Raw genomic sequence first — 16,385 nt, forward strand, 5'->3', positions numbered from 1 at the left:
TAATCACATTGCTTCATCCCTTCAAGCTAAACAATTAAATCAACATTATTCTAAAGCTCAAGTAGAGAAAATATACCCACATTGACAAATTATATCAAATAACGTTCCGAAGTGCGATAATAGCCTTCTCTTTTTTCTTCTTCTCCATGTAGGATGTACCCACCAACGACGTTAAATCCGAATTTTCTTTTTTTTTGTCATAAATGGCGAATGTTTGTCAAAAGCAATAGTTTCTTTTTAAGCCGAACCAAACTAACGACAGTAGACGCCATTTTAGTTGTTTACTTCCGACTGAAAGGCAACTCTGCAATCTAGGCACATGCTACCGCCCAGCTTGTATGTAAACGAAGGAGCGGGTGGAGTAGCGGGAACAAACGCTTTTAGCAGACGCGATTTCTTAGGCGCGAGAAAAAGATTAGACTTTCAAATTCAACTCTCCTCTCTAAGCTTAATTCTCACGCACATGTAAACGAGCCTTTAGATTACAAATTAACTCTTTAGAAGCCGATGACACTTCAATTTGATAACGACTAGTTGACGTAGCATTGTATAGTTTAGAAAGAAGCGGATTATTGTGGCCATCCTTTCTGGGAACTTGAAAATTTATGTCTATCACAGACAACGGTGATATATTTTACCCCTAGGGCGATTCCACTGTTGGGGCTTGTCAGTGCATTCTTTGGGCGGATTTTGAATATTTTTACTACGCAACTGTGCAAGTAGTCTGAATAGCGCAATGCCATGATTCCAAGTTCCCAAAATTTTAGCTGGGCATCCACAATAAACAACCAAAATTACAGGGCTAGACATTTTAAGCGCAGCAAAAATTATGTAAGGATTTTCATCCTTTTTTTGACTTTTGAACGACGAGGCCTTTATAAATACTCTGTCGTGGTCACTAATTTTTTTTTAATTATTACGATGAACAAAAGTTCAAACAATTATTTTACTTACTTTTCTGATTTTCTCATTGCCGTATTTGCTAATACATACTCTTCAATTAGAAATTTGTAACTTCTATTATAGTGTTGATACGTTTTTGACATAGATTTGTAAAAGTCTTTAATTTCGTGTTTCGTAATTAAGGGGACATCTGCAATATTTTTTTGATAGCCTGAGATAGGAAATATAAGACCGCCATTAACAGCCGCGTTTAAATTCATAACTGAGGACCGTAAAAGTTGACTTAAATAATTGATCTTTCAATGGCTCTCCTTTTAATATGGGTAAAAATGCTATTAAGTGGTAATTTAATTATTTGTTAGTATTAAATAGGAAAATTCAGGCTGGGTGAAAGGTTAATATAGTTTTAATGTTAATTTCTAAGTTGATTTTTTAATTTCTTAGTTAATTTTTTAATTTCTTAGTTTAGTTATAAGGTATCCATGAATTTTCCCCAAAAATTCGTGTTTCGGGATAATTTCACCTTAATTATATTTAATTTTGCGGTTTATCTTGATTAAGTTTAATTTAAAGGCTTTTCTTGATTTTGTTAAATTTATTGGTTTTTCTTGTTTAGTGTTCATTATGTTTATAATTATCTTATGTTTATAATTTTTTAATTGGAACGTTTTGTGACGTTTTTAATTTTAGTGAATTAACATTTACTATTTTACCCCAAAGTTTTAATATATGCGCTTTTGATGTATTTTAGCGATGATTTCAATTGATTTGAAAGTGAAATAGTTAACATTTGAAGCTGTACGAACAACTTTATGTTTTAATCTTAATTTGAACGTGAGAGCGGATTAAACATTGAAATATAATTTATTACAATTTTTTACCATTACTTCAACCTTTAGTGCAGTTCAATATATTTTCCGCACATTCGTTACTTTACCCTAAACTTTCGCATTTCGAATCAATTTATGTATTTTAAATATAATTTAAATTTCGAGTCAATTTATGTGCAATAGAAAACATGGGGCTCTACCTACGGCAGGTGTAGTTTTTATCCTAATAAGGTAGTTCTTTTAAAAGGTTTTGGTTTTTATCCAAAAAATGTATATTTTTGTTTTACTTTTACGTTAATTATACTTAGATAAGTTAAAATTAACGTAGGATTGTGATTCGGCAGTTTTCATTTAGGCTATAAGTTAAAATATAAATTCACCTTAATTGCATTTTTAGAGTTTTTGATTTTTGCCCAACATTATCACTTTTAAACTAAACTTTTGAATTTCGCGCCTATTAAAGAACTTTAAAATTAATTTAAATTTACATAAGTGTGATATAGAAAGCTTGGGACTTTACCAACGGCTTGGGTAGTCATAATTTAATAGTTTATTTTAAAGTTTTTTAGTTTTTATCCAATAAATTGAATATATTTGGTTGAATTTCGCGTTAATGTACTTAACATTTGTGTTTCAATATATAATTCACCTTATTTGCATTTTTTAAGTGGAGTTTTTGATTCACATTCACCATAAACCTTTCAATTTCGCGCCCATTAATGTACTTTGAAAATAATTTAATTTAAGTATGATTAAATTCACGCTAATTATACTTAATTAAGTTGAAATTAATGAAGGATCGTAGTTCGGCAGCGTTTATTTTGCTTTTAAAATGAGTGCTATAAAAAGATCACCTTAATTGGAATGTTTGGAGGCTTTTTTGATTATTTCCGACACGTTGCGTTAAACTTTTATCATATATCCCGTGCTAAATTTGCGGTAAGGTAAAGATTATCTATAAAGTGTGTTAATGAATGATGTGATTCTATAGTTTGGATAACAGGCATTGTATTTTAAACAGAGTGGTCTACTTTCAGCAGGGAAAGAAATAGACTTGTACCGCACGTGCCACCTAACAGCGAGAATGAGCTACAAAATTCCAGGTTTTCTTTCTACGCATGGGCAGAGTGACAGTATAGACTGAGTCTGATTTAGGGTGAAGGTTTCAAACTAAATAAATAAACCGATGTGCGGTTGTGAAGGGAGGCCATGGGGAGGGGGATAATCTAAAAGCCTAGGCAATGGGTGACTATCTTATAGGTCTCAGATTTTTACTTTTACAATTTTCAAGGCCAAATTTTTCATTGAAAAGACTGAATAACCGATGGAAAGTAGTTTATATTTTTAGTGGTTTTCTTATGACAAGAAATGTAAAATGAGTATTATTTGACAATTATGGGGCCCCTGAGCCAGTGCCCAACGGGCCCAATGGATAAGACGGCAGTGCTAGTACACATATAGGGTAAACATATCTCCTTTATGAAACTGGATATTTCCCCACATAAAAATCGCCACGCACGGGCCTATATCATTGCGGAGACTCCGCTTTTAGATAATGTTATACTTGGCAATGAGAAGGAAAAGAGGCAATTTAAAATCTAATTTGGAAATATAATAGGTTTTGAAATGGGCGTGAACCAAGACTTTCGCGCTGACTAGAATAATTATACGAGTTGTTAATATAACGATGAATCAAATCATTTCAACCAAGAATAGTGATTTTAGTAGCTGACCTCTGCGACTTATGCAGAAGTAAGAAAACTAGACTAAATTGCATGGAGCTTGAAAATATTCACGAGATAAGAGCTTTCTGAAAATCTCATGTTTTAAATAGCGTGATGTTTGACATCATAAATTCTGATTGCTATTTCTATCTCCGCTTTACGTGTAATTAAACCTCAACATTTCGAGTTTCAGTTTGATATTGTGATTTAAGACAGTTGAACGTAACAGTATCTATAGCTCCGTGACTGTCAAAACTTGAAAGTTGTGACTTCATACCGAACTGTTCTATAAAATCATTTTTTCAATTGGTGTCTAAAGATGAATTACGCGTATATAGATCAAAGTTTGTACCTTCTATTAAGACCGGACTGAATTAAGTGTTTTACTTTAATTTGGCCCTCGCGAGCGTAAGGCTAGCCGTTTGTGTTTTTCATACGATTTCGTTTTTGGTGTAAATAATAAATTCAAAGTGAATAATAACGCAGCGCTGATATATTAATTTGTAGTGTTTACTCAATTCACTTCGTGAAACATGAAAGAAAACGTGTATAATATTTCTGTACACTGGCCGAATGAAAAGGTAAGTAACACATAGCTACCAAATTACTAAAGAAATTTTCCTGTTAAAATAGCAGAAGTGACGATTACTGTGTTTAAGTTTTCGGTTCAGACACGAAAAAAATATCAAACAAGTGCGGTAAAATTAATGAATAAACACAGATGTGTCCACTCCTTCTCGTTAATCAGAATTCAATTAATATGTTTAAAATTCTAAGCCATGTTTACAAGCCATGCTTGTTTAGAAGTTTTTAGGATTATTGAGGTTTTAACCTGTCTCATCTGGATATTATAAACTTGTAGTCTTCCGTCGATATTAACTTTTGATACTGATACAATAAATGGCTTCCTATGTCATTCAAGAAAGAGTTCAGATACAACCATCGTGTACAGATCTCGATTAGACACAAAAATCGTATACAACCTTCGTTTAGATTCCCTAAATAGTAATAATATTTATATAATCATTTGAAATGGTGTATTTATGATAAATGCCTTTGTGGACAAAGACTGGAAAAGTGATTTTGTAATTTATCTGTTTAAAGACATGATCATGAAACATCAATAATTTGAATATGTGATTAAAAAATAAGACCTTGTAGGCTTTGACGAGAAATGGCTTGATAAGACAGACAGAATAGGCCAGATAAGATCGAGGGATGTAGTCAGATGACGTCGTTAGTCTTTGTTCAATTTATCAGACAGTTCGTTTTGCTCGCCTGGCCACTTCACTTAACTCGCCCCATACGACATTGTTATTAATATTAAGTAATATCTTAATTAATTAATTAATGATTGACGAGATAGTCGCTTTATTGTTCTTACCAGGAATGTATGGAGGGGCTGGAATGGATAAGGGGGCTCTCGTTGTACGCTTGATGGTGGAAACATAAGGCGAGTCCTTTGTTTTTTTGAGAAGTGTACCTCCTCCCCCTACGTCTGTTTAGCTGGCTACCGAAGGCGAAAAATGTCATGACACGTTAAAAAAGGCATGGCAGAAGTGACCTTTTAGATTTTTTAAAGTTAAATGCGCTGATTCGCCGCCGTTCGCGTTCATATTCGATTCTCTCAGCTTAGGCAGAGAACCTGGGGTAGAGGGTGAAGAATTGTAGCAAACAAGTTCTTTTGGCAGCCAATGAATGAATGAAAATAATTTCAGTGGTAAGAATTTTTTCAAATAATCGATGTTTTATGATCATGACTTCAAAAGTGAAAATTTTAATATCTGTTTCTTCAGGCAATTAATTTTCTACACTTATCTTTTAAACTTTACCGTCTTTGTCTACAATGACAGTTTTTATTAATGCTATAAAGATCCCAGAAGAGCCGAATTTATTGCAAGAGCTTCAATTCTGAGCTAAGTTCACGTGTAGATATTATTGAAATGAATTTTTGGCAAATGCATTTTTCATGAAAAAAAAAAATATTTCTCGTCTTTTTCCATAAACACCATTTTAATTAAACAGGGAGCAGGTTTATAAGCCAGAGTCAAGTCTATTTAAGGTAGATAATGCATTTACCTCATTCGTGGTGTTCTTCGGATGATGTATTTTTGTTGTTTTTCAACTTGTTTATGAAATAAATTATCGGAATCTTTATCCACAAATTAAGGATCCGCATTTAAGTTCTTTGAACGTTTGCGGTTTTCAAAACAGTTAACGAAAAACACAAAAAGATAAATCTAAGCAAATACCATCCATATATATTAAAGTCCTCATGAAGTTGAAATGGTGATTAATAGCACCTGGTTCAAAATAGCTTAATGAATGTCAAAGAAATTACTTTTTCAAGTTTTGTATTAAAATGAATTTACTAGTTTAGGTGTCATTATTGGATCTTCATCAAGAGCATCACCAGTTTAAAAACAATTTCTTCTTTTTGAAAACGGGTCATTCTGCTGATGATGGTCCAATAACGAGGCCAAAACTAGTAGAGTCATTGAAATAATTGTTTCTGTTAAATTTATTAAGCCCTTCTGAAATTTTTTTGAATATCATGAACCAGAATTGTATGGCTGAAATTGGGATGCTTTAGTTTTGCAATAAAATTCCTGATATCAAAATTCAAATAATTTTGTAATAATGGAGCCTGGTTTTTTAAGACTAGTTGTAGAGTCGATGTACTAGAGTTAAAGTTGTATTTAAAGATTGAACGCGTCTTCTAGAATCCTTGGGATTATCCTTTCGATTCTGCAATTCGACTTTGGTTTTTCATTTTTGAACACACGGAACGTCTCAGGTAAAGTAGGCCATCAGAGCGAATCAAGGAGGAGTACGAGTCTTGGTTATTGATCCAACTGAAACAGCACTCTCTGTAGTTTCTCTGGAGCGCCAGAGGAAAACGACTTGCATCGATTACTTTCGTTTCGTATTTTGATACCACAGTTGTTTCACTTAGTCGGTTAACTATTATTTCTAGAGCCTATTTTCACTGATGTGGGACAGGTTTGAATAGTTAATAGATGGGACCTTTCACTCAAAAGATCTTGAATAGCTTTTTGGTGATGCGTTTGTGGCACCGCAAACCCTCCGTCATTTCAAAAAATGCCCTTTCGTATTTTGCAAATACCGTACTTAAATATTCTAGGATTATTTTTAAAACCGTCATATCTTAAAGTTGTGTAAATAATTAATGACGCCAGATATTAGTAAGCCTTTAGTATTTGCAACGCGATTGCGCTGTTGACAAAAGTACTTTTCCCGCGTTACTCCTTCCTCATACGCTCTTGGTATCGTAAGAAAAGCGCATTTCTAACTATGTTTATAATTAAAGATTCACCCGGGTTAAGGAGTACGAACAAATGTTAAGAAATGTAAGTATCATGTTCACAATAAACACAAAAATTGGGAACTTTTTAAAAAAATGTCTCTGTTTCGATGAGTTTGTCAACGTTTTATGGGAATTCTACATGAAAGTGTCAAAAATGTGTTAAAAGGGTGTAATTTACGAAAGTTTTTTAACACCCTAAAAACACTCAATAGAAAGTTTTATTACGTTGCCTCTTTGCGACCAATTTAAGGTGTAAATTCTGTGCAAATAAAACTTTGAAAACTCAGTTTGAAATTAAACATGGAAAATTCTAGAAAAATTATAATACTATAAGGGTTTCTTAAATAAGGTCTTCCATTTTTATTAATGTTTTAATATTAAAGTCATTCCACACAATAGAAAAATCAACGAAAAAACTTAATTGTTCGAATTAAATGAAAACTAAAAACATTTTTTAAATGATGATATTCATTAAAGAAAATATTTTTATCGCTTAAATAAAATTAACAAATAAATTGGTCACCTTCATAAAACACTCCTAAACGTGATATGCGACACTCCTAATAGTGATATGTGAAACTTGTAAAAAGTGTTATTTTGAACTCGTAAAGGTTTTGTGCTGCACCCTTCATGGAATTGCACAATTAACTCTCAGTTAACTTTTAACGTGATATAAGAGTTGAAAAGGTGTTAAACTGCACCTCTGTTGCACAATTTATATTCTTAAATTTGACACTCATTGTTCAAATAAGTGTAGTTAAATCCCTTATATGAACACTTGAAACGGTGTCAAATTTGAATCCATAAAAACCACTTTTAAAGGTGCTAAAACACACTCCATTTTCTTAGAGTATGTATTTGGGGAATTACAAGAAATATTTCACTTTATTTGAACTACCTGCATGCTCACGGACCATCTTCACTATGCGTTTAGAATGCAAATTATGCGTAAATAATTATATGAAATTAACTCCTATATTAGAATTGAAAATTAAAGGTGCGATGTCAAACACGTAATAACTCCCATGCCTATTCAATACGAACTTAAATGTTAATGTTGAAAGGACGGACGCGCATAGTCCTGTCGCCTCGATGAAACGGAGAATCCGATAGGCCGAGAACTGGTGCGGTTCCATAGAATCAGAAGTAAATGAACCGAAGTTATCAAGAATGGATAATTAACCAAATGTATTGGCCCCATCGAGGGGGGTAATTGAAAGATTTATGCATTTGTTCCCCATTTTCTACTGAGAAAGTTTGTGCAATGGTTGATGGGATACTATCTGACGCACCATCTGATAGCGACCTTTGTTGATCAGGATTACAAAAAATTGGCGTCTGCTATTGCTACGCTTAGCTCTTTAGACAGTTTTCGATTTAGTCTGTGGTTGTGTAGATGAACTGAATTCATTCTTAAATGGTAGGAAATTTGCCGAAAGATACAGCATACCTTCCGACTGTTAAGCGGCCTTCCGTGCTTTCGAGACTAAATCGTACCTAAAATTAATAAATTCTGATACTGCAAAAGGTATGTGGAAAATTTGGTCGCTTTGTACAACAAGCTTAAAATCCAATGTAAGCCTCAAACGCCTGAAAAAAGAGGAAGACCCAGAAAAATAGCTGTTGAACGACAGTTTGCCACTTTGGAAGACGATTCTAAAGTTAATACGCCTAGACAACCCATACCAATATGTTTTGAAACCAAAGCTAAAATTAGAACGAATCGTTTAATGGCAGAGTTAACTGTACAATACTTCAATGGGGCAAAAAATCTATGGTCTAAGTTCATTACTCAAAACAGTAGTCATGATTAAGCTATGCTTTACAATGTCATTTTCTTCAAAGGCTTAGCCTCTTTGCTGCCCGAATCTTTATTTTTAAGAGCAATTTCTCCTATTTTACACGTTACAGCTTTATTTTTAGTTGCTACTTTGGGCAATAAATTAAAATTACAATTACAAAATAAACAATTCACGTTTTAGTTCTTACAAGTTCATTCAGGCAGCTTTCGTTACCAACTGTTGAACAAACCCCAACTATGAAGGCCGCCATTTTAATTCACTCAAGCAGGTTTTAGTATAAACGCTCTCGAGCGTTTGAGGGCGTCGTAATAGGAAATTGCCCTTAACATTAAAACAATGAGTTTCACAACTTCGGTTCATTTACCTCTGATAGAATGCATGTCAAAATGTTCAAACGTCTGGGCTGCGAGGTAGTCGCAGCTGCAGAAGATGTGGGAGGAGGTTTCCTCTGCAGAGTGGGTCATCAACGATTCCTAATCGGAACAAGAAAATATGGTCTCGCTGATTTGGTCGCTGGACTAATTGGTCTCACCGATTTGGTCTCGGGACTTTTTGGTCTCGGTACTATTTGTTCTCGTAATTTTACGGTCTCGGAACTATTAGGTATCGTGATTTTACGGTCTCGGGACTATTAGGTATCGTGATTATTTGGTCCCGGGACGGTTTTATCTCGTCATTATTATGTTGCCTAATTAGTGGCCACCTTTTCCAAAACAATGGTCCCAATAATTCGTTGCCACCTTTTCCAAAACAAAGGTCCCAATGATTAGTTGCCACGTTTTCCAAAACAATGGTCCCAATAATTCGGTGCCACAATTTCCAAAATATTCTCCTTTTAAATACCTTCCATCTTTTCCAAAATTTTCTCCCATTAAATACCTTCCACCGTTTCCAAAATTTTTCTCCTATTAATTAGTTGCCACCTTTTTCAAAATATCCTCCTATTAATTAGCTGCCACCTTTTTCAAATTATACTCCTTTTAAATAGCTACCACCTTTTCCAAAATATTTCTATTATTGCTAATAAATTGTTCGTGCTAAGAGGCCGGCTTTTCATTTTCTTACCTCCAAAGAAGGTTGGGTTGGGTTAGGTTTGGTTTGGATAGGTTAGTTTAGGTTCGGTTCGGTTAGTTTAGGTTCAGTTAGGGTTGGTTTGAATGGGTTGGGTTAGGTTAGGTTAGGTGAGGTTAAAATATGAGAATTAATAATACGTACTTTTGACTTCTTGTTCAATTGCTCATTTTCAGAACGACACAATCGGTTTGATGCCAGCATTACTTAGATTGGAAACATTGGAACCCTTAAATTCGCTTGGAGTAGTCTGCACAGTTCCATTCCAGTACACACACAGAATAATGCTCTCTGCAAAGAATCTGACATTCGTCGCAGCTCCAATACGATCCTTTGACGATCTAACATCTATTTCGATTGGAGTAAGAAAAATTCATTCAATGCTTTACGTTTTTCCGATATAATTAAGGGAAATCAGGGTCAGCTTATTTCAAGCAGATTTACAGTCTATTAGAGGCCTTTTAAAGACTAGTCCCAAATGGGAATGGGGGAAGATTAAGCAAAATACAAGATGGCCAAAGATTGGCCTATAATAATAATTTTACATGGCTCACTTGAGTCCAGTCAACAGAGCTTTGACCCGCGTAAAATACGATTAAAAGCCCGATATTAGAAGCACTCGCTTACCAAATGTATATACAGGGTGTTTCTGAAAAGTCCATCACAAATTAAGGGGCGTGTTTATGGGACCAAACTGAGCGGAAAGTACCAAAGAACATGGGGTGTACAACATTTTGTTACGGAGATATGGCCTTCCAAACATTCGCCCCTAAAACAAGGAAATATCCAAAAATGAGGAGTAACACTTAAGACCGACTAACCAGCTTGTTTAAAATTACTAGACAATTTCAATAGCCTTTAATCGAACAATTGATTTCTACCTTTACTAATCAGAAGCGTATAAATGAGTAGAAGTATGCCTACGGTGGTAATGTAAAATTAATCCCAAGTGACATGATGTTTCAAGATCTTCCCAGCACCAAGTAAAATGGTTCTGATTGAAGGGACTTTCATTAGCACAGCGTAAACAACGTTATTTTCAGGAATTAGTCCAAATGTCCACGGGCGGCATTACAAAAACGAGGCAGTCTTTCGAATGATACTTGGACATGTTGGAAGATCCCTGGCTTGTTCCTGTTATCTCAAACCGTAAAAAGCTACGCAAATCTTCATCATCACGGACAACACTCTTGTACGTTAGGTATGACCTTGAGAAAACCTAAAAGGACATCTCGAATGTATTTGAAAAACCCATCTCCAATTAAGGGGCGTGTTGTTTGTTTCCAACAGAGTAAACTCGCCCAGAGAACAATTACAATGCAGAGCCACGTTTCGGCGTTAATGGCCCACAAAGGTGGTCCCAAAAACAAGAACAAACTTTAATTTGTTTCGTTCAGTAAGTGTTTCATGTGTCATAGATAAAACGCCATGATTAATGCACGAAGAAAATGAATTTATTGACAAGTTTTAACATTTAATTGCAACTAGTTACAAAAATTGTTCAAAGTGTTCACCACCCGCGTTAAGGCACACATTAGCACGTCTTACAAATGATTCCCTTACACGTTGAAAAATGCCTGGAGTTTCGCGAATTGTTTGACAGCCGTGAATTATTCGTCGACGTAGCTCTTCAACATCGGGCACTTCAGTCTGATAAACTAAGTCTTTCAGGTGGCCCCAAAGAAAGAAATCACAAGGGTTCAGATCGGGTGATCGAGCAGGCCACTCCACAGGTCCACCTCGACCTAACCACCGCAAAGGGAAGGTTGCGTTAAGATAATTTCGGACCGCGATGCTGAAATTTGGTGGTGCACCATCGTGCATGAACCACATTCTGTTTACCAAACCTAAGGGTACGTCTTCGAGTAGTTCCGGTAAATCGTCCCGTAAGAACTGCAAGTAAGCCACACCGTTTAACCTGGGCTCTAGGAAATATGGCCCAATTAAATTGTCACCCACAATACCACACCACACGTTTAAACTGAATTGTACTTGGTGACTTCTAACGCAAGTTGCGTGGGGGTTTAGCTGGGACCATTGATGTTTATTATGTAAGTTAATAATACCATCCCGTGAAAAGTTAGCTTCGTCAGTAACCAACAAATCCCGTGGGAAATCGATATCGTTTACTTTAGCCAGAAACCACTGACAAAACGCCGTGCGTCGTGGGTAGTCCGCTGGATTCAAACCTTGAACTTTTTGAACATGGAAAGGATGAAACCGGTGGCTTCTGAGGATTTTCCACACGAGCGTGTGGTTTACGCCTAATCGGCGACCAACTTGGCGGGTACTTGATTCAGGCTCGTCCTCGAAAATGGTGAGAACTTCGTCTTCTACGGCCTCTGGGATGGCTCTCGCTCTAGGTTGAGGTCCAGCCGGTTGGATTCGTCCATCTTGCCTCAAACGTCTGTCCACAGCCTCGAACGTCAGTCGATTTGGTAGTCGCCTCTGCGGAAATCTTTCCTGATACAAGCGTACAGCTGCAGCGGCATTCCCCTCGGCTAGTCCATACATTAGGTGCATATCCGCATATTCGGCATTTGTGAAGAAAGGCATTGTAACAGACTTCGTTGAATTATGAGTTTAATAAAACAAACACATGTACGTGAAACCTCTTTTATTCCTTTCTTAAAAAACATAGTGCTCTGTTTTAGTGCTCTGTTTTTTAAGAATAGGCGAAGTTCTCACTATTTTCGAGGACGATCCAAAAACAAGCAGCCGCCAATTGGTTTGCTGATTAAGAAAAAACCACACGCAACTTGCGTTAGAATTCACAAAGTACAATTCAGCTTAAACGTGTGGTGTAGTATTGTGGGTGACAATTTAATTGGGCCATATTTCCTAGAGCCCAGGTTAAACGGTGTGGCTTACTTGTAGTTCTTACGGGACGATTTACCAGAACTACTCGAAGACGTACCCTTAGGTTTAATAAACAGAATGTGGTTCATGCACGATGGTGCACCACCACATTTCAGCATCGCGGTCCGAAAACTTGTCAATAACATTTTCTTTGTGCATTAATCATGGCGTTTTATCTATGACACATGAAACACTTACTGAACGAAACAAATTAAAGTTTGTTCTTTTGTTTGGGACCACCTTTGTGGGCCATTAACGCCGAAACGTGGCTCTGCATTGTAATTGTTCTCTGGGCGAGTTTACTCTGTTGGAAACAAACAACACGCCCCTTAATTGGAGATGGGTTTTTCAAATACATTCGAGATGTCCTTTTAGGTTTTCTCAAGGTCATACCTAACGTACAAGAGTGTTGTCCGTGATGATGAAGATTTGCGTAGCTTTTTACGGTTTGAGATAACAGGAACAAGCCAGGGATCTTCCAACATGTCCAAGTATCATTCCAAAGACTACCTCGTTTTTGTAATGCCGCCCGTGGACATTTGGACTAATTCCTGAAAATAACGTTGTTTACGCTGTGCTAATAAAAGTCCCTTCAATCAGAACCATTTTACTTGGTGCTGGGAAGATCTTGAAACATCATGTCACTTGGGATTAATTTTACATTACCACCGTAGGCATACTTCTACTCATTTATACGCTTCTGATTAGTAAAGGTAGAAATCAATTGTTCGATTAAAGGCTATTGAAATTGTCTAGTAATTTTAAACAAGCTGGTTAGTCGGTCTTAAGTGTTACTCCTCATTTTTGGATATTTCCTTGTTTTAGGGGCGAATGTTTGGAAGGCCATATCTCCGTAACAAAATGTTGTACACCCCATGTTCTTTGGTACTTTCCGCTCAGTTTGGTCCCATAAACACGCCCCTTAATTTGTGATGGACTTTTCAGAAACACCCTGTATACAACTTACTGCTTCAGAAACCAAATACTCTCTGAAAGTATTATATTTAAAAAATCAACCGCAATTGCTAGTTCTAAGTTAGCAAAAGGGCGCTAATTACTCTTTTAACTCTACAGACTGCATACTTCTTCGTGAGTGAGGCAATGACAGGGGCAGGCGCTTGCTGCCTTTCTTAAATTTTTCCAAAACTAATTTTAGAAACTTATAATGCAAGGAACTTGCCTTCATCGCGGAAACATTAGGCAAAAGAGAGTGTCACCTGATCGTTATTGGAGAAGGCAGCGTTAGCAGTTCTAGACCCAAAACGGGAAACGACTAAATAACAATACGTATATTTGCATAACACCTTAAACCCCTTTTTGTTAAACGTGAATTTGGGTTCCATACCTTTTCAGGTATGGATTGGATTAGGTTGCGTTATTGCCTTGCTGGTGGCGATTGACATACTGCACATGCTATTGGTGGGTCCTCGAAAATCCATCATATCCGTTGTGTCACAAAAATTTATGCAATACTTTGGAGCCATTCTAGGAAAAGGTAATGGGAAACCCGAATTTTTTAATGACTTCAACTTTCAACAGATTCGCTTATCATGAATTCGATTGATACACTATGTGTTCTTATGCGTGGTTCTTGTCGTTATCTTGATAATAGAACAAGATTTTGAAATTTTTACCTCTCCCAGTGACGCTGACGTCACGAATTGGTTCATGTAATGCGTTCAGGGTTGGCAGTAGTTTGGGCGCGTAAACGATGTTATATTTATACCAAAATATATTATCAATGTCTCTAAAGCAAACGTTCTGAGCGTGGGCTCAATTTTTGCTTCCATTAGGGTTCGATATTCCTTCGTCACAAGCCATTCGCTTCAGCGATGGATCATTCCTCCTGATAATTGCAATTCTCGTCAATTTGTTCAATGGAGTCTTGGAAGCCAACTACTCATCTCAGAAAACAGAAAATATCAACAGTGTAACCGATGCCGTGAGATTATCTGAAGTTATTCCGATTCGATTTTTTCCCAAAATTAGAGAGGATGATGTTTGTCTATCGGTTAGGATTACATACTTTTTTCTAAGAAGATTTCTAGAGATCTGTCCTGGTAATATTCTAATCATTTCAGACTGATATTGAAATAAGAATTCTCTGCGATTGGAGTCGGATGTATAAATCTGATGACATTCGTATTGAAAAACTAACTAGAGGAAAGGAAGTTTGGTTTGCGGATACATATATTTTTCAGAATATAGCCGTTGAGCAGGAGCATTTTAACAAAACCGTTCACTGGGATCCTCACGTTGGTTCAAATAATTACTTCGAGGAACCTATGATTATTTTTGCAAATAAAGGACTGAATCCTGAAGCTTTGAAGTATATAAACCGAAGGTTGGTTTCCTTTCTATCCTAGTTCAGTTGCCCGTGGACACATTTTATTATTTTTTGGGACACCATTTTAAATTTTCGGCAAATAGAACACCAAAAGCCGTAAGGCTCGTCGATAGGATGGATGTACCAAGACAGCAATTTACAAATAACAAACGCGATTCCCAAAAACAGTGCTGCAAATTTGTAATACAAAACTGTTTTAGAAATTGCGGCAACAACCACACTCTTGTTGGTAAATATTCATAATGCTACACGCCCGTAATATGCAAGCAAATTCTGATCGAAATTGTATCATAATGTTACTTGAAATCTTTGGAGAAAATCATTTACAAGTCCGGAACATTGGTTTCGTGTAAACCTTGAAACTATATAATAAAGTCAGCATTAATCACGAGGACAAATGTTACAATCTGATTGATGTTACGGATTTGAAAAACTGAAGTATCTCACCCATTCAATATTACAGATTGCGGGCTTTTATGGAAACCGGCCAAATGACACCGTTTCTACGCTCCCTCAAGAGAGACTACCACATCGAATTGCAACCTCAACATTCGAAGGCTGAGAATGAAGTACATGTACTCCGGTTCAAGGACATTGAAGCGAAGTTCCGATTGTTGGCGGCCATGCTTGGAGTCGCTTCATTCGTCTTCACCGTCGAGCTTCTGACAAGGTTTCAGTTTCGAGAACCACAGAACATCATTTGGATGAAACGAAGATTGTAGGAATGTAACCCCGTGTAACAGAAATTTCAACCGGAAACTGATTTAAAATGATTTTGATCTAAACAAACACAACACTCCTAGTCAGTTCAGATATTTTTGCACAAATCAAACGAGTTAGGTAGCAAGTTAAATCACACATGCAAAAGCGAACGATAAAATTAGTGTTGAACTTAGTATAAAAAAGAATATACACCACCAACAAGCAAAGACGAAGGCATTTTATAATCATGCACAGATATTAGCAAATTACACATTTTAAGACAAGTTATCCAAGCTTCAGTAGCATTGCGTCGAATCCCAATCCCATTCGACCGAAAAAGCCGCACTTTGGTGGATTGAGATTAGGACCAATAGTATAATACCATTGAACAGAAAAACCGGAACTTCGGGTTTTTCCCGATGGAATCTAAGTAAATAAAATCCGGTCAGCACAAAGGTTTTATCTTTTCTAGCAAAAATGAAATTAACTTAAAACAATTTAAGACCTACGTAAAATAAATACTAGATCCAAACATTCTCTAAATTATTATTTTAAAACTAAGGATTTTAAGATCAAAATAGTATGACATAATAAAACCAATTGGTAATTTTTATTTATTTTTTAATGTTATATTCATCAATTAATATACTTGTATATAACTGCTCCAACTTGCCTAATTGTGTCATTTGGGTCTCGTGACAAATGGGTCTCGGGACAATTGGGTCTCGAGACAAATGGGTCTCGGGACAAATGGGTCTCGGGACAAATGGGTCTCGGAACAAATGGGTCTCGGGACAAATGGGTCTCGGGAGAATTGGG

General features: G+C 36.2%; 1 protein-coding gene across 1 annotated transcript; it reads left to right on the forward strand.

Annotated features, from left to right (window-relative positions):
• The first annotated feature begins 690 nt into the window (after positions 1–690).
• On the forward strand, positions 691–16,094 carry LOC149589669 (uncharacterized). The gene is made up of 6 exons (XM_089861818.1): positions 691–831; positions 9,835–10,020; positions 13,871–14,012; positions 14,311–14,528; positions 14,599–14,861; positions 14,948–16,094. Exons 1-6 carry the CDS (start codon positions 742–744, stop codon positions 15,105–15,107), a joined length of 1,059 nt encoding a protein of 352 aa, XP_089717944.1. The 5' UTR covers positions 691–741; the 3' UTR covers positions 15,108–16,094.
• The last annotated feature ends 291 nt before the right edge of the window (positions 16,095–16,385 follow it).

The sequence above is a fragment of the Phalangium opilio genome, unplaced genomic scaffold (assembly GCF_054372755.1).
Source record: "Phalangium opilio isolate 3A_F unplaced genomic scaffold, DU_Popi_V2 ptg000521l_1, whole genome shotgun sequence".
In the NCBI taxonomy this organism is placed as follows: domain Eukaryota; kingdom Metazoa; phylum Arthropoda; class Arachnida; order Opiliones; family Phalangiidae; genus Phalangium; species Phalangium opilio.

Coding starts and splice junctions, on each gene's coding strand:
- LOC149589669 (XM_089861818.1), top strand. CDS start 742: ATGATTCCAAGTTCCCAAAATTTTAGCTGGGCATCCACAATAAACAAC. Junction 14,013..14,310: donor TGGAGCCATTCTAGGAAAAG/GTAATGGGAAAC, acceptor TGCTTCCATTAG/GGTTCGATATTCCTTCGTCA. Junction 14,529..14,598: donor AGGATGATGTTTGTCTATCG/GTTAGGATTACA, acceptor TAATCATTTCAG/ACTGATATTGAAATAAGAAT.